This window comes from Diabrotica virgifera, chromosome 7, assembly GCF_917563875.1.
Source record: "Diabrotica virgifera virgifera chromosome 7, PGI_DIABVI_V3a".
Taxonomy (NCBI): domain Eukaryota; kingdom Metazoa; phylum Arthropoda; class Insecta; order Coleoptera; family Chrysomelidae; genus Diabrotica; species Diabrotica virgifera.
In genome coordinates, this window is record NC_065449.1 from 102,251,041 (window position 1) to 102,274,027 (window position 22,987).

The window sequence follows — 22,987 nt, forward strand, 5'->3', positions numbered from 1 at the left end:
GACAATGTTTACTAATTTATTACACGGTGACTATTCGGTTTGGGCATCGCTGCATCCTATATTGCAGCATATTGGACTTCCTATTTATCAGTCAAATTTACTCATTTGAAAAATTCGACAACAGCGCCTACCTCGGTAGTTTGTTGTTACACGTGGTGAAACTTTTTAAGTTATGATGGTGGCTCCACAAAAATACACTAAGTTGTAGTGTTTTTCTGTACTTTAAAGTATTGATTGTTTTTAATGTATGTTACTTGATGATTGGACGTATTTGTGTTAAATATATATTTGAAAATAATTACAACTGGGCACGTTAGCGGTCGTCTAAACTTTTTGTCCAGCATTTTGGACATTGGGACTTAGTCAAATATGTTACCATACTCACATTTTTTAAGTTTAGTTACAGATAGTAAAAGGATATTGATGGAAAGTGCATTGGAGGCTATTATGCCAGATAACGATTTTTTCGTCAGTGAAGATAGCGATAATGATCAAAAGAAATCGTTTTACAGGAATTTAAGCTGTATGTTGGAAGGTCACTACCTCTAGGTGGTAAGCCTGCAAGTGGGAGACAAGCTAGTGCGTCTACTTCAAGAAAACTGGAGACATTTGAAGATGAAGTGCCCATAACTCCTATAAAAAGATCTACAGTTTTCCAGTTACCGCCTATAGATGTAAGAAAAACCAGTAATGATCATTTGCCAATATGCTCTGTCAGCAATAGAAATTCTTATCGCGTTGCCTAAACCTCTTGAATGCACTAAGAAGACGAGATTCTTTTGTACAAAATGCAAAATATATATGTGTATTTCTCCTGAACTAGAATGTTTTTTCAGTTTCATACTTAAATTAAACGAAAGCTAAGTCCTGATGTCCATTATGCTGGACTTGTCATATTACGTCTGTCAAATAATTTTTTTATAATTTTTATAGATTTTCATTTATTGTTTTCACAAATGAGGAGAGAAAATAGAAAATATTTTTAAAATAATAAAAACTTTTTTCTTGGGGCTGAAGAGGATATATAACTATAACTATATAAATGGTCAAATAAACTTATTGAGTCGAGTATTTACCATACACGCCTACAGACTATAGTAAAACAACCAGAGGGAAAGAATAAGCATGTATTGATGACAGTAAAGCAACCAGGTTGGAGCATTCCCTGGTTGCTTTAGTGTCATTCGTGGCTTGGCCACGAAAATTCAAAGGAGTGTCGCTTCTCTGTGTTCGTTGTTATTTGGTAATATTGTGGAAAAATGTTAATTTATTAGGTATATTACCGGAAGCTTGCATAAAAGCTGGCTCTTGTTTTTTCTTACTTCTCCTCAATGGCGTCTCAACTACAGGTGGTGATGGACTTCGTTTTTTAACTGGTTTCTCAATGCCCCAATTATTAGTAATGGAAGATTCATAACTTCGATCATCGCCTGAAATTTATAAAGATATAGTATGATAGAATTGATCCAAAAGATGGCATAACCCAGACATCCAAAGTGAAAGTTTTCCTCCTACACCAAATTGTTCTATATAGTCCACATTATGGTCAGAAAAAAGTCACACCATTTTGATCGTCGGGTTTGGGGGGAGAGGGGAGAGAGATCGGTAAATTCGTAGTTTTTTCTAAAACTAGGAATACTATCTAAAAATATTTCTAAAACTGTGCGGTTTAGCATGAATAACCCTCTATACAAAAATGTTCTATATAAAAATGTACTTAATTAAAAATGTTCTACATTAAATTTAAAATAAAAAAGGTCCTATGCATAATCCTTCTAAAATGAACGGTTCCAAAGTTACGGAGGTAGTATAGTATAATTGGTCCAAAAAAGGCCTAACCCAGACATTCAAAATAAAAGTTTTCCTCCTACACCAAATTGTTCTATATGGTCCACATATGGTTCAGTAAAAAGTTACATCTTTTTGAGCGTCCGGTATTAGGGCAGATGGGGGAGAAGTCGGTAAATTAGTAGTTCTTTTTACGTTTTTCGTCAATATTTCTTAAACTATACTTTAGCGTAAACAATGTTTTACACAAAAATGTTCTACATAAAATTTAAAACAAAAAAGGTCCTATACATAATTTTTATAAAATCAACGGTTCCAGAGTTACGGAGGGTGAAAAGTGTTGACGTTTCTTCAAGGGCTTATCACTAACATACCATCGGCCACTGAAATAGCAAATTTGATTTATAAAACACAATCCTGTTAAAGAAAATCAGTAGGGAATTGCCCAAAAAATATAAAAAGTATCCAAAACCTCCACTTTTCACCCCCCGTAACTCTGGAACTGTTGATTTTATAACAATTATGTGCAAGATCTTTTTTGTTTTAAATTTTATGTAGAACATTTTTGTATAGAACATTGTTTACGCTAAAGCATAGTTTTAGAAATATTGACGAAAAACTTAACCCGGCATTGGTCGCTAGGTAAGGTCGCGAGTGGTCGCGCGTGAGATTTTCTCTCACAAATCCAACTTTTGCCTTTCTTTACAAAATTTTACAAAAAAGATGAGGTCAAAAGATGAGATCACGATAAAGCCATTTCCTTTAAAAAGACACGACGTTTTTCTGTTTTATTATTATTACCTTTATATAAAATGTGTCTATTGATACCGCCAATATTTAACATTGAAAAATATATGGTAAGTGACCATCTACAACTAACACGTGAAACAGAATATAAGATTTTCATATCATCGACCACACCCACGGCGCCTTTTATTACATCATAAAAGGATATTATTTTAGGCTTTAAGGGGAAAAATAAAATTAATTTTTATACACAGTTGGTGACGCCGGTGGTCGCTTGATGAGAGAATCTCTCACATGAAGCGCACTGACTCAACAATATGGTGATACTAAGTAAACTGAGTCACTATCTGAGCGGACGAGTCTATTAGATTGTCGAGGGAGGATAGTTAGGAGACTAGAAGGAACTACAGCGCGTATAATTTCCCAGAAAAAGTTGTGCGCAATTTTCTGAAACCGTGAGAGAAAATCTCATATAGCGACCGCTGGCGGGTTAAAGAAACTAATTACTAAGTTACTAATTTACAGATTTCTCCCCCATCTCCCCCCCAAAACCGGACGCTCAAAATGGTGTAACTTTTTACTGAACAATATGTGGACCATATAGAACAATTTGGTGTTGGAGGAAAACTTTTACTTTGGATTTTTAGGTTAGGCCTTTTTTTGGACCAATTATACTATGCTACCTCAGTAACTTTGAAACCGTTCATTTTAGAAGGATTATGCATAGGGCCTTTTTTATTTCAAGTTTAATGTAGAACATTTTTGTATAGAGGGTTGTTTATGCTAAATCGTATAGTTTTAAAAATATTTACGCTCAAAATGTTGTGACTTTTTTCTGAACATTATGTGGACCATATAGAATAATTTGGTGTTGGAGGATAACTTTCACTTTGGATGTCTGGGTTTGGGTCTATTTATTTATACCATACTAATAAATATATTAAAAGCATCAAATAAATGTACAACTACATAAGTTATTATGTAATATGTAATATAAAATTATGATCGCCCATACAAAATATGCATCGTTACTTAACCCTGAGTGAAAGAAAATTATTGAAGGGGCAACATTACTACTACTGTCGGTTTATAACGTTCTCCGCCGTTTTCCGACGTCCAATCTCCACTTCGTCCGGTTGATCCATGTGTCTTCCTCTCAGTTCTTTCTTTATTCCTTCGCTCCAACTTTTTCTCGGTCTACCTCGTTTTCTTTTCCTTCTGGTTCTTCTTCTTCAGTTGCCATCTCCGCTACGGAGGTTGGCAATCATCATAGCTATTTTAATTTTTGAGCAAGTAGCTCTAAATAATTGTTTTGAGCTGCATTCAAACCATTCTCTCAGGTTCTTCAGCCATGAAATTCGTCTTCATCTGCCATCTATCTTTCCTTGCATTATGAGTCGCAGGATGCCATACTTCTCGCCCCGCATCACATGTCCGAGATACTGTAGTTTTCTTTCTTTAACTGTAAGTTCAACTTCCTTCTCTTTACCTATTCTTCTCGGTACTTCGTTGTTCGTAACTCTATCTACCCAGGAAACCCCCATAATTATTCTATAGGTCCACATTTCAAAGGCGTTAAGTCGTCTCATTGTCTCTACATTCTACATTTAACGTCCATGATTCCACTCCATAGAGTACACTGTATACGTAACATTTTGTTAGGCGTACTTTAAGAGCTAATGTTAAATCTTTGCTACATAGGACCTTTTTCATTTTCATAAAATTAGAACGTGCTTTTTCGATTCTGACTTTGATTTCTGCAGTGTAGTCATTATTTTCTGTTATAAGTGTTCCTAGGCAAGTGTACTTTTTTACTCTTTCGATCTGCTGGCCCTCTACTATCAAGGTTTCGTTATTATTATGGTTGCTTTTACTAATTTTCATAAACTTCGTCTTTTTGATATTGAGAGACAGTCCGTACTCCCTACTACACCTTACTATTTTACTCATGAGTCTTTGCAGGTCTTGTAAACTATCGGCTATTATTACTGTATCATCTGCATATCTGATGTTGTTAACTAAGACTCCATTTACTCTTATGCCAACTGTTTCGTCTTCCAGAGTTTCTCGCATTACCTCTTCAGAATAAGCGTTAAATAATAGAGGTGATAATATACAGCCTTGCCTGACTACTATCTTTATTTCCATTTCTTCAGATGTTTCTTTTTCAATGCTTACTATTGCTCGCTGATTGTAATAGAGGTATGTTATTAGTCTTAAATCTCTTTCATCTAGGTTTTTAGTTTTCAGAATTTCCATGAGTCGATCATGTTTTACTTTACCAAACGCTTTATTGTAGTCTATAAAACAGACGTAAAGAGGACTGTTAACATCCAAACATCTCTGTGTCAGCACGTTGAAGGAGAATAATGCCTCTCTGGTACCTATACCATTGCGGAACCCATATTGAGTGTCACTAATATCCAGCTCCAGTTTAGAGTGTATTCTGGCGTGAATAATTTTCAGCAGAATTTTCAAGGTATGTGACATTAAGCTTATGGTTCGGTAGTCACTGCATTCTTTGGCATTCACTTTCTTTGGCAAACACACAAATGCTGATGTCAACATTTCTCTAGGGATGATTCCCGTAGTATAGATAGCGTTGAACAGTTCTACTATTATGTCCAGGTTTTTCTTCCTTCTGGTTGACATTTTATTATTTTCGTTGGTATTCGTCGTTCATCCATTCTTTGTATATATCCCAACCAGATAAGTTGTTTTGTTGATAATCCGTGATTGTTCGTTTGATTCCCTTTATTTCTCAAAAGGTGTGTATAGATATGCGCGCAGCGAACTTCGCGCCGGGTGTGCACTACGCATTCGTAGCGCGTTCGTTAGATTAGTACGCGTTAGTACGTGTTTTCAAGTGAAGCACAAACGGTGCGCACACCATCCAACTTCTGTCGGCGCCACGAACGCACGGCGCACACACAGCGCGAAGTGCGCGGCGCGCATATCTATACATACCTTAAGGTGCCGCGGCGTTCATACTCGGGCGATAGCCGATAAGCGATATTTTATCGCCACGATATACAGTGATGAGCGTGCTAATAACCGGCAAAATAGAGCAAAAGATGGAAAACGTAATAAGTTGTGAGATAAAAAGAAATGAAACTAGTCGAGCTGGGAAATTTAGCGATTAACATATGAATTCACATTATATTGATTGTTTCCCACCTTTACATGTATTAGAGGAGTATGTCAATTAAAACTGTAACTGTGACAGTGGCAGTTGCTAAATTCGTCCGATACGTCTAAAGGTGGGAAACAATCAATCATAGAGGTATATATTAACATAGAGGGAGCCTACCTTCCGCGCTTCCTGACGACAAGATCTCATGGACTGGTTTGCGGCATCTCTTTCTAACACATTGTATCGAAAATCTATGATGACATTCAGTGTGAATATAGGCACGGAAGAGGAGGATAACTGTAGCAGCTTTACTATGCGTAAGAGTGAAACAGCACTAATCCAAATAAAAAAGATGGTGTCGTCACTTCGCTCTGAATGACACTCTCTCTATGCTAATATATAACTCGCAATCAATATCATGTAAATTTTTAGGTTAATATCGCTAAAGGACCCCGCACAAACCTTATGGAAAATAGGTCCCAGTGGATTTCGTTCATACTTTATGAAAATACTCTTTGAAGCATCCTGATAAAAAGTTCTCATGGGCACAACTCAATCGTATGAAGGATTTTCAAGATATAGAGGTCCAAACTTGGAAAATTATAAGATTTACGGAGTATTCCAATTCCGTGAGTTACTGGTTATTTGGCAACATGTTGAAGTTTGGATCAAGGAAAAGTACTAGTAGTCTAGGATTTTTTCCTCGCTATCCAATGGCGACCTTTACTTTGACCTTGACCTTCAACGGACGTCATCTTCTAGAGTTTCGAGGGTTTTACGCATTAAATTGATATAAACAGATTACTCATGGGTTTTTGGGATCACAAAACACGAATATGCCATCAGAATTGCCCTCCGGATGACGTGGTGGCCAGGGCCACTGCAAGGGACGTCATCTTCTAGAGTTTCGATGGTTTTCGGCATTTAATTGATGCAAATGAATTACTGGAGAGTTTTTTGAGGTCGCTAAACACGAATATGCCACCAGAACCGACTCCCGGAGCACCTGGTTTCCAAGGTCAATGAAAGGGGCTCCTGGAGTTTCGAGGGTCTTTGGTACTACATTGATGCAAACGGATTAATTATTGGTTTTTGGGGTTGCTGAACACGAATACGTGATAACATTGTACCGTAGGCGCATTCTTAGGTCGAATCTGATAGTGTATGCATGTTCAGCAACCCCAAAAACCTAAGAGTAATCCATTTGATTCCTCCGAAACTCCAGAAGATAACCTGTCTTAGACACCAGATGCTCCTGTGTCTGTGCGGATCACGTATTCGTGTTCAGCAACCCCAAAAACCTATAACTAATCCGTTTGCATTAATGAGGTACCAAAGACCCTCGAAACTCCAGGAGCCCCTTTCATTGACCTTAGAAATCAGGTGCTCCGGGAGTCGGTTCTGGTGGCATATTCGTGTACAGCGACCTCAAAAAACCCTCCAGTAATTCATTTGCATCAATTAAATGCCGAAAACCATCGAAACTCTAGAAGATGACGTCCCTTGCAGAGGCCCTGGCCACCACGTCATCCGGAGGGCAATTCTGATGGCATATTCGTGTTTAGCGTTCCCAAAAACCCATGAGTAATCTGTTTATATCAATAATTTAATGCCGAAAACTTTTGAAACTCTAGAAGATGACGTCCGTTGAAGGTCAAGGTCAAAGTAAAGGTCGCCACTGGATAGCCAGGAAAAAATCATAGACTACTAGTACTTTTCCTTGATCCAAACTTCTACATGTTGCCAAATAACCAGTAACTCACGGAATTGGAATACCCCGTAAATCTTATAATTTTCCGAGTTTGGGCCTCTATATCTTGAAAATCATACGATTCATACGATTGCGTTGTGCCCATGAGAACTTTTTATCAGGATGCTTCAAAGAGTATTTTCCCAAAATATGAACGAAATCCACTGGGACCTATTTTCCATAAGGTTTGTGCGGGGTCCTTTCCCAGCTCGACTAGTTTCATTTCTTTTTATCTCACAACTTAATACGTATTCCATCTTTTGTGCTATTTTGCCGGTTATTAGCGCGCTCATCACTGTATTGCTAGGAAGCGGACTCGTACACCAAAGCAATATCCTACATCGCATATGACATACATTGCAAAAATATATGCACTGAGTGTCGCATCTGGTTTTCGGTAAACGAAATTCCAGGAATCCTAGATAGTTTTATTAAGTGCGTGCAAGGGATACGTATCAACCGCTGATGTTTATGGGATGTTGAGTGTTTCAGGTTGCGTTTGGTGTACGAGCCTACGAAGGTTCAAAGAGAACGGACGATAAATCGCCGCGACCATGCGATGATGATGGAAGCACAATTAATTTCAGTTAAAATTATTATGAGCTCAAGTGAGGAAAACGTTGTAGTGGCTTATTGGTTTAGGCGTAGAATGCGAAGAAGAAAATACTGGGTACAGTCTTATAATCTTATCAACGCGCACCATAGCTCAGCTGTTTTTTCCAGAGAGCTATACCAACACGTATTATTAAAGTTCAAAGACCTGTATCTTTTATTTCTGATGCAATTTTCCTTCATGGAGTGCTCGTCACATCTGTCTTATTGTAAGCAGGAAGGAAATAGTTCCAGATGCTCTGCCGAGCTTTCACTAAATTAATGAAAAGAATCACAGAACTGTCTTCTTTTTTCTCGACATGTTAACAGTTTTAAATATCGTAGGCAACAAATCGCGAGGGCGACCGACATGTAGCACTTCGAACGATATATCACTTGCGATATGTTGTGCAATCTCGCGGAAGTGAACCTTTTTTTATCGTCTCTATTTAGATTTTAAGTATTTGTTTGTGCGTATCGCCTATCGCATATTGTTTAAGATATATCGCTTATCTTTTATCGCCCGAGTATGAACGCCGCCTAATGCGTTCGTTGGTAATCCTTTCTCTTCTAGTTCTTCCTGCTGCTCTGCTCCAAAAATCCATTTCCGTTGCTCTCAGCGTTGCCAGTGTTCTTTCTTTTACTATACTCTCATATATGCTCTTTTTATTTTCTGTGCTGATGGATTGGTAACACAAAATACTGTTTAAAATTGTGATGGTTTTTCTACCTGACGTATTTTTCTCCCTTATGGCTTTGTCTATGGAGCAATACTTTATTCATAATTAAACAAAATTCTTTTAACAAAAATGTTAATACTGTCAAAAATAATACACTTGAGTCCAGGGTTCTTTACTCGTACGTCATTAATACCTGGCGAGATAAAACATACACATGTACTTTTTATCTAGCATCATTGTCTTCCACGCATGAAACTAAAGACAAACCAGCTACCGCCTGTTAAGTAGAGACAGATGTTATTTTTATGAACGCTCTTGACTCAGTACATCGAAAAGAGATAGGTACAAAAAAGACTCTTGGGAGTTTTCAGATTTTAAGGCCATCGGTACATAATTCGCAAATATTTTACGGGTATCCCTACTTTTTCTGTCTTTACCCGGCAAATTACGTGTAGTAAAATTCACACTGGTATGGATATGTAAACATTACTAGAATGTCATTCTACTTATGTGATAATTTTTTCACTAACTATGTATTCAGTGATTGTAATAATTATTTATATGTACAACAAAAACTAATACTCAATCGAGAAAAGAGGAAAATTGTTAAAGTGATTTTTTAATAATATATTGTTTCTTTGGAACGCTTACAATTTTGAACATCTTTAACAACAAAATACTTGGATCACAGAATATATTATCCTGATGTATTCTCTGCTTGGATCTTCAACAAATACTACACAATAAATAACTTTTTATTAAGTTCACGTCTTAAATCAATTATTTATCAAATACACTATCTAACAATAAAACACTGAAAATGTTTGTTTTCTATACTTCCACTAAATTTTTTTTTAAACTAAGTGACTACAGCTGTTTCGGCAGAGTGCCTTTCTCAAGTGATATAGTTTACAATGGTTTGCCTATTTAAAGTCTTTAACTGAAGAGGTTGAGGAGTGGGGAGCTGTTTGTCTCGAGTTGGTCATTCAGAATTATATCTGTATTTTTTAATTTATCAATTTCCATAGATTCTAAAAAAGATAGCTTAAGGCCTTTATTTTGAATATGCAGAATTTGAAACTCTTCATTGAAAGAATGATTATTATCTAGAAGGTGAAGTGCGTATGTAGAAGTGTCTGTGTTTCTATTGTTGAAAGCCCTTTTGTGTTCTGCTATCCGTTTGTCAAAGGTTCTTCCAGTTTGACCGATGTAAGTTTTCGGACAGTCACCACAAGTTAGTTTGTACACACCACTCCGTAGTTGCTTTCTCTTTCGGCTTTTATTGTTCTTAATATATTTACTTAAGTTGTTGTTAGTTCTGAAAGCTGGTGTTATTCTTTTCTTTTTTATGTATCTGGCTATTTTTGTTGTTATCTTGCCAGTATATGTGAGAGAGCAGAAGGTACTGGGTTCTTTCTGTGGTGGTGGATACACTAATTTCAGGGCTTTTTTATGGAGTTTTTGGTTTAAAATTTTGTTAACTGTTTGTTCGTTATAGCCATTGTTTACTGCTATTTGTTTAATGATGTTTAGTTCTATCTCGAAGTTATTTTTTGTCATGGGAATTTCTGTCAGTCTATGTATCATGCTATGGTAGGCTGCTAATTTGTGTTGTGTAGGATGGGATGATGAGTTGTGTATGGTTGTGTCAGTATGGGTAGGTTTATGATATACGGAGAACTCATGTTTGTTTTGTAGTCTGGTAATCGTTACATATAGAAAGTTTATGGAATTATTCTGTTCTGTTTCTATTGTAAACTCAATATTACTATGAAGTGAATTAATGTATGATAGAAATTGGTCAAGTTGTCTGTTAGTTCCTGTAAAGCATACTAGTACATCATTCACGTATCTCCACAAATATAAGAACTGTTTAAATACGGGATGTTTAGAAATTGTTGTTTCAAGTTGGTTCATAAATATATCTGATAGCAATGGGCTTAGAGGATTACCCATAATAAGTCCTGCACTGTTGTTTGTGTATATTTGATTATTGAATTCAAAATAGTCTTGATTTATGCAAATTTCAAGGTGTAAAATGATCGGATTTGTACTATTATGGTCTAAAAGATTTTTAACTAAAACAAAAGTTTCTGTAGGGGGAACACTAGGAAAAAGATTTTTACGTCAAATGAAATTAGTCTCGAGTTGTTGGGTAATTGAAAATGTTGTTTATTAACTAGTTCTAGTGTATTTTTTACGGTGAATTTAGGTGAAAATTTAGTGTATTCTGTAATAATATCTGTCAGTTTTTTTGAAAGTTTATATGACGGAGCAGTATAAAAAGAAACTACAGGCCTTATTGGGTGGTCAGGTTTGTGTAGTTTAATAAAAGAGTATAATTTAGGAGGATGTGGGTTCATAATATTAAGGTATTTCTGTTTTGTTGGATTTAGTATTGATTTTGAAAAAAAAAAATGAGTGGAAGTATAGAAAACAAACGTTTTCAGTGTTTTATTGTTAGATAAAATGAACTTCCATAAGTAGCGGTCGAATCCATCAAATACACTATCAATATTATTTAATCAATAACTAAAAATGTTCCCGATGCCATGTCAAATATTTAAAATTGTCACTGATTGTCACTGTCTGAATGACAGTATGCTGACAATATTATATTCGACTGAGTGCGTTGTATGACAAAGATAGATTTGGAAATATTACCACGGACATTGTGTTAAATTTTTTTTGAATCCTGAAAAACCAATAAATATTTTTGAAAAATTTAAACGCAGAATGAAAGGCTATATTATTACCGACGGCCGAAAGTCCCTTAGAATAAATAAAAAGTTTATTTCGAATGAGATATTTTAAATTAAATATCACACTAAATTTTCTCTTAGTTTTTCACCCCTGTAACTTATTAAAATAAACATTATAGAAGTTATCAGGGACTTTCGGCCCTCGCCAATAACGTAATCTTTCATTCTGCGTTAAAATTTTTCAAAAATACTTATTAGTTTTCTCAGGATTCGAAAAAAATGAATCCCATTTGAATAGCTTTGCAGCCGAAAATACGTACCCATCCTCTTAAGTACAACTTTTGTTTGTGACGTTTCTTGTTTGTTTATTTGTCACTGTCAGTTTGTTGGATTTTTTGGTGTTTTGTTTTTGTTCTTGTTGGATTGAAATATTAAGGTAAGTGTATTCTATTTTTCCGTTAATTTCATACAAAGGTAAGCTCATTCACAGTTAAACAATGGTTTTGTTTAAGTTTCCGTAAAAGTGAAATAAATAACAAAAAGAAAATATTTTATTGTCAAATATTTACCAATATTTTAACATATATTTAATTACACTAATGATATTAAAAATATTTATCAAGCTACTTCAAATGTAGCTGTAATTCTGCACCAAAATTTTAAAGCAAAACTAATATGTTACATTTTATTTATTTGACAACGTCAAATTTTTTAATATAATCCATGATCGGAGCAGTAGCCACTTTCTGTCACTTGCTGTTGTGTGGAGTAAAATTCCGACTTATAACGTATGCTTTAAATGATGACGCACGGGTAAAGAATCATATACCCAACTGTATGTATATACAGGGTGTTAGTAAATAAGTATGAAAAACTTTAAGGGATAAATCTACATGAAAAAATAATGACAGTTTGCTCTAAACTGTGTCCGCAAATGCTTCGTTTCCGAGATACGGGGTGTTGAAATTTTTATTTCAAACTGCCAATTTATTTATTGCTCTAAGACCAGTTGAGCTATGAAAATGAAATTTGGTGTGTTTTAGGAGGTAGTTATTGCGCATTTTTTGATATATACAATTAAGAATTTTGTATTCATTATTGGCTCGCATACGGTTAATAGTCTGATTTTTTTAAAGAAAAAAATAGTACGCCACTTAGATATTTCAAATTAAAAATTATCTTCAAATTCCACGTTTAGTTTCTGATAAAAAACCGTTCTTGCCTTTTTTTCATATGGTGCACCGTTTTTATGCAGAAAAATGAAACATCTTGACGCGTATTTTTCATTTCTTAATACATTAACAAGAACTATCCAATATAATAATACTAAACTAGAACAATAACAGAAAATATTACTAATAAGATTTTAACTACGTGCAAAGCTACAAGATATGTTCAAGATGATCTCCTTTATATGTAACAGAAGAATTTTATATTTATCATTGGCGCGCGTACGGGTAATGGTCTGATTTTTTTAAGAAAAAAATAATACGCCACTGAGATATGTAAAATTAAAAATCATTTTTGAATTGCTCGTTCAATATTTGGCAAAAGATCTCTCTTGCCTTTTTTTCATATGCAGCGCCATTTTTATGAAAAAATAAAACACCTTAACGCTTACAAAGTATTAGAGATAGTTTCCATATGCATAGAAACTTAGTTTAAATACTTTGTAAACGTTAAGATGTTTTATTTTTTTGCATAAAAACGGAGCCGCGTATGAAAAAAAGGCAAGGGAGATTTTTTGTGGTAAATTGAACGAGCAATTCAAAAATGATTTTTAATTTGACATATCTCAGTAGCGTACTATTTTTTCCAAAAAAAAATTTAGACCATTACCCGTACACCCGCCAATGATGAATATAACATTATTCTGTCACCTATAAAGGTCATTTTTAACATTTGTTGTAGCTCTGCACCTAGTTAAAATCCTATTAGTAATATTTTCTGTTATTGTTCTAGTTTAGTATTATTATATTGAATAGTTCTTGATAATGTATTAAAAAAATGAAAAATACGCGTTAAAATGTTTTATTTTTCTGCATAAAAACTATGCACCATATGAAAAAAAGGCAAGAAAGGTTCTTTATCATAAATTAGACGTAGAATTTAAAAATAATTTTTAATTCGAAATATCTCAGAGACGTACAATTTTTTTCTTTAAAAAAATTCAGATCTTTACCCATAGTAAAAGTCTTAATTGTATGTCAAAAAATGCACAATAACTACTTCTTAAAACACACCAAATTTCATTTTCATAGCTCAACCGGTCTTAGAGCAATAAATAAATTTGCAGTTTGAAATAAAAATTTCAACACCCCGTATCTCGGAAACGAAGCATTTGCGGACATACGTTTATAGAGCAAAGTGTCATTATTTTTTCATGTAGAATTACCCCTTAAAGTTTTTCATACTTATTTACTAACACCCTGAATACACGACAACGGTCCGATAAATACTTAGCCAACAAAAAAAAAAAAAAGAAAATTTTGGAAAAGTGGTGATCTATTTCTCGACAAAGTCTCCTTTTAGCTCGATACACTTGACCTAGCGATGCTCTAACTTCTTTCTCCTTCTTCATGTACCATGTCCTTTCAGAATGTTGGTTACCATCATATCTATCTTAATTTTATTCACTGCGACCCTAAGTAACATGCTTGTATTAACACAATACCAATCTCACACGTCCTTCAACCATAAGGTTCTTCGTCCTGGATTGTATTTGCCTGCTATTTTCCCTTACATAAAATTTTGTAACAACCTATATTTGGGACCTCTTATTACATGTCCGAAATACTCAACCTTTCTCTTCTTGATGCTTTTATAATCTCAGTAGTTTTGCTAAGACGTTCTAGTATTGTGGAGTATCTTCTCCACTCAAGAAACTCTTAAAATTCTTAAATTATATCATAAAATTTAGTTATATTTTAGAAAATTAAATGAATAGTATATTATATTTGGATATGATTAAAAATTAAAAACAAATGAATGACTACTAATGTACAAGTATATACAGTATGTCCGTGTAAGTTGGAACCATATGGAAAACTGTTTTATTATTTTACGAATATATTTTACGAAAAACATTATTCTTCATAAAAAGTTCTGCATGGGTGTAAAATATAGGATGCAATCATATGATATCAAGTTTTATCAATAGTATACGAGGAATGTCAAAAAACATGAATTTCTCTCAATAAGAGTAAGTATCTTTATATATATTTCACAAGATTGAAAATTGGTATTACGAAAATCTGTTTGGACTTAAAAATAATGTTCTAATATGCAATTATATTCTTCTAATTGAAAAAAAAAAAAATTGAAATTTTTTCTCAAATTACGGATACTTACTTAACATCATTTTTATTTAGATAAATCCGATATTATTAGTTTTACGAAAAAAAGTTATTCTTTATAAAAAGTTTTGCATGGTCTAGAAACTAAGATACAACCATATTTTATCAAATTTTATCAATTATATACGAGGTTTGTCAAAAAATATGAATTTTGTTCAAGAGTAAAGTATGTACCTTTATAGTTCACAATATTTCAATGAAAAAGATGTAATTGTATACTCATACACGTTTTTAATTCTGAACAACTCTTTATAATAAAAAATTGTGTGCTAAACTAGCACACTATTTAAAGTGGCAACCCCATAATATATGGTTTAAATATCTTATAGAACATGGTGGCTAAAAGTCGATGTTGTTAGATATAATAGAACACATGCTCAAAGGGCAACATGGTTCCCTGCTCGAAAATGCTAGGTACTTGCCAGTTCAATGGGCACAGACCAACCCTGGTTGGACTAATTCATGATAAGGAAAGAAGACATACGTGAATGCAAGGACTGCAAGGTAATATTGAGACAGAAAGCCAACAACATTAGCTGCTTGTTCTGGACATCGAAGTAAAAAGTGAAACTAAACCAAAATATCGGAGAGGACCACAAAAAATCAAGTGTTGGTAGTATAGTATAGTTGATCCAAAAGATAGCATAACCCAGACATCCTAAGTGAAAGTTATCCTTCAACACCAAATTGTTCTATATGGTCCACACAATGTCCAGAAAAAAATCACACCATTTTGAGCGTCGGGTTTGGGTGGGAGAGGGGGGAGAAATCGGTAAATTCGTAGTTTTTTTTAAGTTTTTCGCCAATATTTCTAAAACTATGCGGTTTAGCATGAACAACATTCTATACAAAATTGTTCTACATTAAATTTGAAATAAAAAAGGCCCTATGCATAATCGTTCTAAAATGAATGGTTCCAAAGTTACGGAGGTATTATAGTATAACTGGTCCAAAAAAGGCCTACCCCAAACATCCAAAGTAAAAGTTTTCCTCCAACACCAAAATGTTCTATATGGTCCACATATTGTTCAGTAAAAAGTTACACCATTTTTAGCCTCCGGTTTGGGAGGGAGATGGGAGAGAAGCCGGTAAATTAGTAGTTTTTTTACGTTTTTCGTCAATATTTCTAAAACTATGCTTTAGCGTAAACAATGTTATATAAAAAATGTTCTACATAAAATTTAAAACAAAAAATGTTTTATACATAATTGTTATAAAATCAACGGTTCCAGAGTTACGGAGGGTGAAAAGTCGAGATTTTCGATACTTTTTATATTTTTTGGGCAATATTTATAATATAACTATACCAAAAACCCAGACATCCAAAGTGAAAGTTATCCTCCAACACCAAATTGTTCTATATGGTCCACATAATGTTCAGAAAAAAGTCACACTGTTTTGAGCGTCGGGTTTGGGCGGGAGAGGGGGGAGAAATCGGTTAATATAAAAAGTATCGAAAACCTCTACTTTTCACCCTCCGTAACTTTGGAACCGTTGATTTTATAACAATTATGTATACAACCTTTTTTAATTTAAATTTTATGTAGAACATTTTTCTATAGAATATTCCTTACGCTAAAGCATAGTTTTAGAAATATTGACGAGAAACGTAAAAAAACTGCTAATTTACCGACTTCTCTCCCATCTCCCCCCCAAACCGGACGCTCAAAATGGTGTAACTTTTTACTGAACAATATGTGGACCATATAGAACAATTTGGTGTTGGAGGAAAACTTACTTTGGATGTCTGGGTTAGGCCTTTTTTTGGACGAATTATACTATACTACTTGCGTAACTTTGGAACCGTTCATTTTAGAAGGATTTTGTATAGGGCAAGAGAAGACGTAGAAGACCAAAATCTACATGGTTACAAGAAGTAGTAAGTGATCTCAATAAGGCGGGCATACGACATGTGAAAGAAAAAACCAGAGACAGGAAAGAGTGGAGAAAAATAACCGAGAAAATTAAATAACGAACATGAGGACTGATCTACCTCAAACCATAGATCTAGAGAGCGTAAGCGGCGTAACCCCTAAAGGGGTGTTTAGCCACTATATATACATAATTGTTATAAAATCAACGGTTCCAGAGTTACGGAGGGTGAAAGTGGAGGTTTTCAATAACAATTATGTATGGACCTTTTTTGTTTTAAATTTCACGTAGAACATTTTTGTATAGAACATTGTTTTTGCTAAAGCATAGTTCTAGAAATATTGACGAAACACGTAAAAAAACTACTAATTTACCGACTTTTCCCCCATCCCCCCCCCCAAACCGGACGCTCAAAATGGTGTAACTTTTTACTGAACAATATGTGGACCATATAGAACAATTTGGTGTTGAAGGAAAACTTTTACTTTGGATGCCTGGGTTAGGCCTTTTTTTGGACCAATTATACTATACTACCTCCGTAACTTTGGAACCGTTCATTTTAGAAGGGTTATGCATAGGGTCCTTTTTTAATTTCAAATTTAATGTAGAACAATTTTGTGTAGAAGGTTGTTCATGCTAAACAGCTTAGTTTTAGAAATATTGACGAAAAACGTAAAAAACTACGAATTTGCAGATTTCTGCCTCCTCTCCGCCCCCAAACCCGACGCTCAAAATGGTGTGACTTTTTTCTGAACATTATGTGGACCATATAGAACAATTTGGTGTTGGAGGATAACTTTCATTTTGTATGTCTGGGTTTGGGTCTAACTATACCATACTATGGATGCTAAAAGATGAGAAAGAAGGTCTATTCAGGGAAAGAATAGTAGAGAAAATATGTTGGAACATAAAAGGAAGCCCTACTACAATTTGGAGAAAAATTGCCAGTAGTATTAGAGAGACTGTTATTGAAATACTGGGGAAAATGTCAGGAAAAAAGTTTGAGGATAAAGAGACTTGGTGGTGGTCAAACGAAGTTTAAACGAAGGAAAAATAAAAGAGAAGGGAAAATTATATAAAAAGTGGCAAGAAACCAGATCCAACACAGATCTTCAAAACTAGATGGTCGCGAAAAAGGAAGCGAAAGTAGCAGTAGCAAAAGCTAAAGCAGAAGCGTATTCAAACCTACACAGTCAACTTGATACCAGGGAAGGCGAAACGAAGATATATATAGAATAGCCAAACAGAAAGCAAAGAAAGCAAAGATTTTAATCAGATTAGATGTATCCGAGATGAAAATAATAAAATACTAGCTCACGAAAAGGATATCAAAAAGAGATGGAGAAAGTACTTTGACAGCTTATTAAATGAAGAATTTGACAGACAGCCTGTGGAGTCAACGGGGACAGTAGCAGCAATGGTCACCAAAATAACAAACGAGGAAGTGGCTCAAGCGCTTCAAAAAATAAAGAAAGGAAAAGCGGTAGGACCAAATGATATTCCCGGGGAAGTATGAAAAGCATTGGGAGAGACAGGAACAAGGTGGCTAGCAGGTTTATTTAATAGAATTATGGAAGTTGGACAAATGCCAGACGAATGGAGAAGCAGTATACTAGTACCTGTCTACAAAAACAAGGGAGATATAAAGCAGTGTACAAACTACAGGGCTATAAAACTGCTTAGCCACATCATGAAAATATGGTATTCATTGATCCTGAGAAAGCATATTATGATAGAGTTCCTCGAGAGATTCTGTGGTGGGCACTCAATAAGAAAGGAGTCCCTGGTGCATATGTAAAGATTGTGAGGGATATGTATGAGGGAGTAACGACTAGTGTTAGGACAGGTATGGGAGAGACTGATAAATTTCATGTGAAAGTAGGATTGCACCAAGGCTCGGTGCTTAGTCCGTATTTATTCTCATTAGTTTTGGACCAGATAACAGCGAAACAACAGGGTAACATTCCATGGTGCTTAATGTATGCTGATGATGTCGTGTTAGTAGGAAATAGTGAAAGAGACTTAGAACAAAAACTGGATCAGTGGACACGAGCTCTGGAGGAAAAAGGTTTAAAACTTAGTAGGACAAAGACAGAGTATTTGGAATGTTCATTTAAAGATGGAGTTATTACAAATAAAATGGTATCTTTGGATGATGAACTGATTGTAAAAAAGCAATAGTTTTAAGTACCTGGGACCGGTGTTACAGAGTAATGGAGAAATAGATGGAGATGCATGCAGTAGAATTAGGGCTGGATGGATGAAGTGGAAAGAAGCGAGTGGTATGATGTGACAGAAAACTTCCAATGAAGCAGAAGGGAAAATTCTATAAAACAGCCATAAGACCGGCTATGATGTACGGAACTGAATGTTAGGCAGTGAAGAAGAAAGAGGAACAACGAATGCATGTGGCGGAAATGAGAATGCTTAGATTGATGAGTGGAGTGACAAGAAAGGATAAAATTAAAAATGAGTATATTAGGCGAAGTCTAGGTGTGGCACCAATTGATGCCAAAATGAGAGAGCACAGGTTGAGATGGTTTGGTCATGTTCAACGTCGAGACGTTAATCATCCAATACGAAGAGTAGCTGAGGTGCAGATTCCTGGAAGGAGTAGGAGAGGAAGACCAAAGAATACGTGGGGGGAGATGATTAGGCAGGACATGTTGGTAAAGGGGATTAATATTGATATGACCCAGGATAGAATTGTGTGGAGAAATGCAATTAGGGAAGCCGACCCCGCATAGGGATAAGGCAAAGAGAATGATGATGATTTAAATTACACATACATTGTATGAGTAACAATTACTACTTACCTTCATGGGTTTTTGTTAGCTCATCATGTATGATCAATTCTTCAAATGTATAGCCACTACGTTCAGAAAAATGATGTCCTTTGACAACAAGCTCTAGATAATGCATTCTATCTTTTTCAAATTTATCTTTGTCGATAGGAAAAGGCTTGAGACGTCCAAATTTTTGTTCTATACCTTCAGCGACTTTCTGTAAGGCATTTTGCCAATTCATTCTGTATTGTTTGGTATTGTAAGGAACAAGAAGACGCCAACAAGTCGGAAAATGTTTTTGCAAATACTGCAACAAAATCATATGATATATAAGCAGATTAGATATAGCAATTTAATAACATTTCTCTGTTAAATATTTTGTTTGTAGTGAAAAATACATTTTTAACAACTACTGTTTGACGTTTTGACTTCCACTCTAGAAATTGTTTTCAAAAAAAAAAATATTTTAAAAGTTGTGCGAAAAGTATTGTTACGAATTTACTGATTTATATTTTTAGAGATATAAAGGGTGATTCACTTAGAGGTAATTTTTTTGGTGAGGATTTGTTGGGAGATCTTGCATGAATGGTATCACCTAAAGTTGCTTTCTTATTCAGTATTGTTTGACATTTCATCCTAGAAAGACTTAACTCGACACAAGCAACGTCTAGAAATTATTTAGCTGTATTACGAAAATAGGCGTTCAATGAGGAATGTGTTTCGTGTGCTTAGAGTTAGAGCAAAAAAAATGTTTTCCGATGAGGCCCGTTTTTGGCTTAATGAGGACGTGAATAAACAAAATGCTCGTATTTGGGTTGATGAGCAACCTAAAGAGGCTCAAGAGTTGCCAATACATTCAGAAAAAACCACTGTTTGGTGTGGTTTATGGGCCGGTGTCATCGTCGGTCCATGTCATGGACCGGCCAGAATGTTACTGTGACTGGAGACTATTATCGCGCCATGATAACGGACTATTTGGTACCAGAAATTGAAGTTCGTAGTTGAAGTGACATTTGGTTCCAAAAATATGGCGACAACTGTCATACGTCCCGTGAAAGCATGGCTTTACTGAGAAAACGGTTCGGTGAGCAATTTATTTCACGCTTCGGACCAGTGACTTGCCCGCCTATATCCTGTGACATCACACGTCTAGTCGTTTTCCTCTGGGGCTACCTCAAGACCAAAGTCTACATAGGCCCTGCGCAAATTGAACCTAAGCGAGACACAACCTGCGCCGGCGGGACGGGTGACCCGTGCATTTATTTTTCTAGCGTGCCGCATATTATAGACCCGCCGTAAATTGAACCTAAGCCAGACACAACCTGCGCCGGCGAACTGCGTAGACAGTTCTGCGCATCCTACTATCAGTTCATTCGTTCGCAGGTCAAGCTTGGGAACGTTTGTCATCGGCGCAGAGTTTTCTTGGGTCGTGGGACGCGTGACTCACTGCCAGATGTTTATTTTTATTTGTTTTTGTTTGCGAGATGTACATAACTGAAATGAATACGGATGGTATTACCTAAGTACAATTTATTGTGACAAATAAAAATATTAGCTTAGTCAAAACCCCGAGTGAAAACTGCTTTGTCTTCATCATTAAATTCTGATAACTTTTAGTAGACTAAATAAATGTATACTAAATAATATTGGTAAATAGACGAAATTAATAATCAAAGTGATGCCTTTACAAAAACACATTATTAGAAAATATTCATGTTACTTAAAACTGTGATCGGTAAAAATATCGTATTAACCTGAAATTCAACTTGTCGGCATATATAGCGGCTTCCCACGGTCTGCGATTCTACGGATCATCACGCACAGCCGACGACCACGGTTTCCAACGCACCGTGGACAGAGGTCTTCCCATGGTCCGCGGTCCGCGACAGTCTGTGTTTTTGATTGAGATTATATATGTGACTCATTTAATTTTGGCATTGATTACATTGCGTTTGCAATACAAGTCTTGCTTTACAAGTTTCTTATCTCTTTCAATGTTTTCGTTTAGAATATGGTGTGAAATGTGTAGTATGCACATTTCATATAAAACAATAATTACACACATAATGCATTTTATTTTTAACAAAATGTGTTAAATTATTAACTTGAAATTTTGGACCAACTTTGGATATGCTTTATAATAGTCGGCGAGGTAGTGTAAAATTTGACAGGAGCATTTTAGCATGGGTGTTTTTCTTTATTGAGTTAGGTGTTCCATTAAAAAATGGTGTGTCAGCCAGCCCAAAACCGGGGCTTTTAGGCAAAACAAGATAAAATATGAAACTAGATGGAAAAACCCTACAACTATATGTTAAATATTTATCTCCGTGGCTTACATCCATCATGGACTAAAATACCTAGCTCCTGGCTTTCACCCAGGCAAGCCGAGTTCCATTCCCCACGTTGGAAGTTTTTTTTTGTTTTTAAAATTGACATTTTGATTTGAAAAATAATTATCTTTATAATACCATGTTTTTGATGTTTATACGACACAATATAAAAAAGTTTGTATGTCCTTTATAGAATCGTAAACTATGCATTTGATCATAATAGGATGACCTCAAGCAAAGTTGTTGTACATGAACCCGGAAAGGTTTCTGAGTTAATACGACCAACCTGAGTAATCATTATTTGCGCAATCAGCACAAAAAACTATTGTTTATTAGAAAAAAGAGTTGTTTAGGGTTGTATGTATCTTTTGATTATACATCATATAAAATTAAGAAAAAACAGTTTGTCCAAAAAAATAAAAAAGAATGTAGTGGGGGGGGGGGCAACCCCCTATTCACTTAGATTAGTCGTACCAACTCAGCAACCTTCAGTCATGCACAACTTTGCTTAACCCGGCATTGGTCGCTATATGAGATTTTCTCTCACGGTTTAAGAATATTGCACACAACTTTTTCCCTGGTAAATTACACATGCTGTAGTTCCTTCTTGTCTCCGAATTATCCTTCCTATACAATCGAATAGACTCATCTTCTCATATGGTGGTTCCGTTGACTTAGTATGGCCCAACTGTTAAGTCAGTGCGCTTAACGTGAGATATTCTTTCATCGCGCGACCACCGTGTATAATATTATTCAGCATTAAATTTAGCATTATTTTATATTGTAGCATTATTTTATTTTGTATTTGCAATATGAATCGTGCAAAGATAATTTTAGAACTTACCCTGTTGCATAACAATAAAATAAAGGTACTAGTACAAATTTGAAATTTATATTAAAATATTAAAATTAATATTATTTCTACATTTTTAGATTAGGTTAAAATGTAACAGCGCATCATCAGTCACATTGTTAAAGCTAATAATAACTTTATTAGGTTTAAAATCTATTTTGAAAATTATATTTCGTAAAAAAAAGGCGAAAGTTGGATACCTTTGTGAGACAAAATCTCACGCGCGACCACTCACGTAAGAACCAACCTAGCGACTAATTCCGGGTTAAGGTCAACATTATAATGATCAAATGCCCAGTTTACAATTTGTGTCGTATAAATAATAAAAACGTGGTATTATAAAAATAATTATTTTTCGAATCAAAATGTCAATTTTAAAACAAAAAAACTTCCAACTTC

The 22,987-nt window shown here is 35.0% G+C and overlaps 1 protein-coding gene across 4 annotated transcripts in view; it reads right to left on the minus strand.

Annotated features, from left to right (window-relative positions):
• The window catches only part of LOC126887888 (uncharacterized), a 168,895-nt gene that overhangs the window by 98,076 nt on the left and 47,832 nt on the right, over positions 1 to 22,987 (minus strand). For all 4 annotated transcript variants that reach the window (XM_050655783.1, XM_050655781.1, XM_050655784.1 and 1 more), the window contains 2 exons: positions 19,436 to 19,712; positions 1,284 to 1,430 (listed from right to left, as the gene is read on the minus strand). In XM_050655783.1, coding sequence (XP_050511740.1) covers positions 1,284 to 1,430; positions 19,436 to 19,712 — 424 coding nt within the window. The remainder of the gene's footprint in view (positions 1 to 1,283; positions 1,431 to 19,435; positions 19,713 to 22,987) is intronic.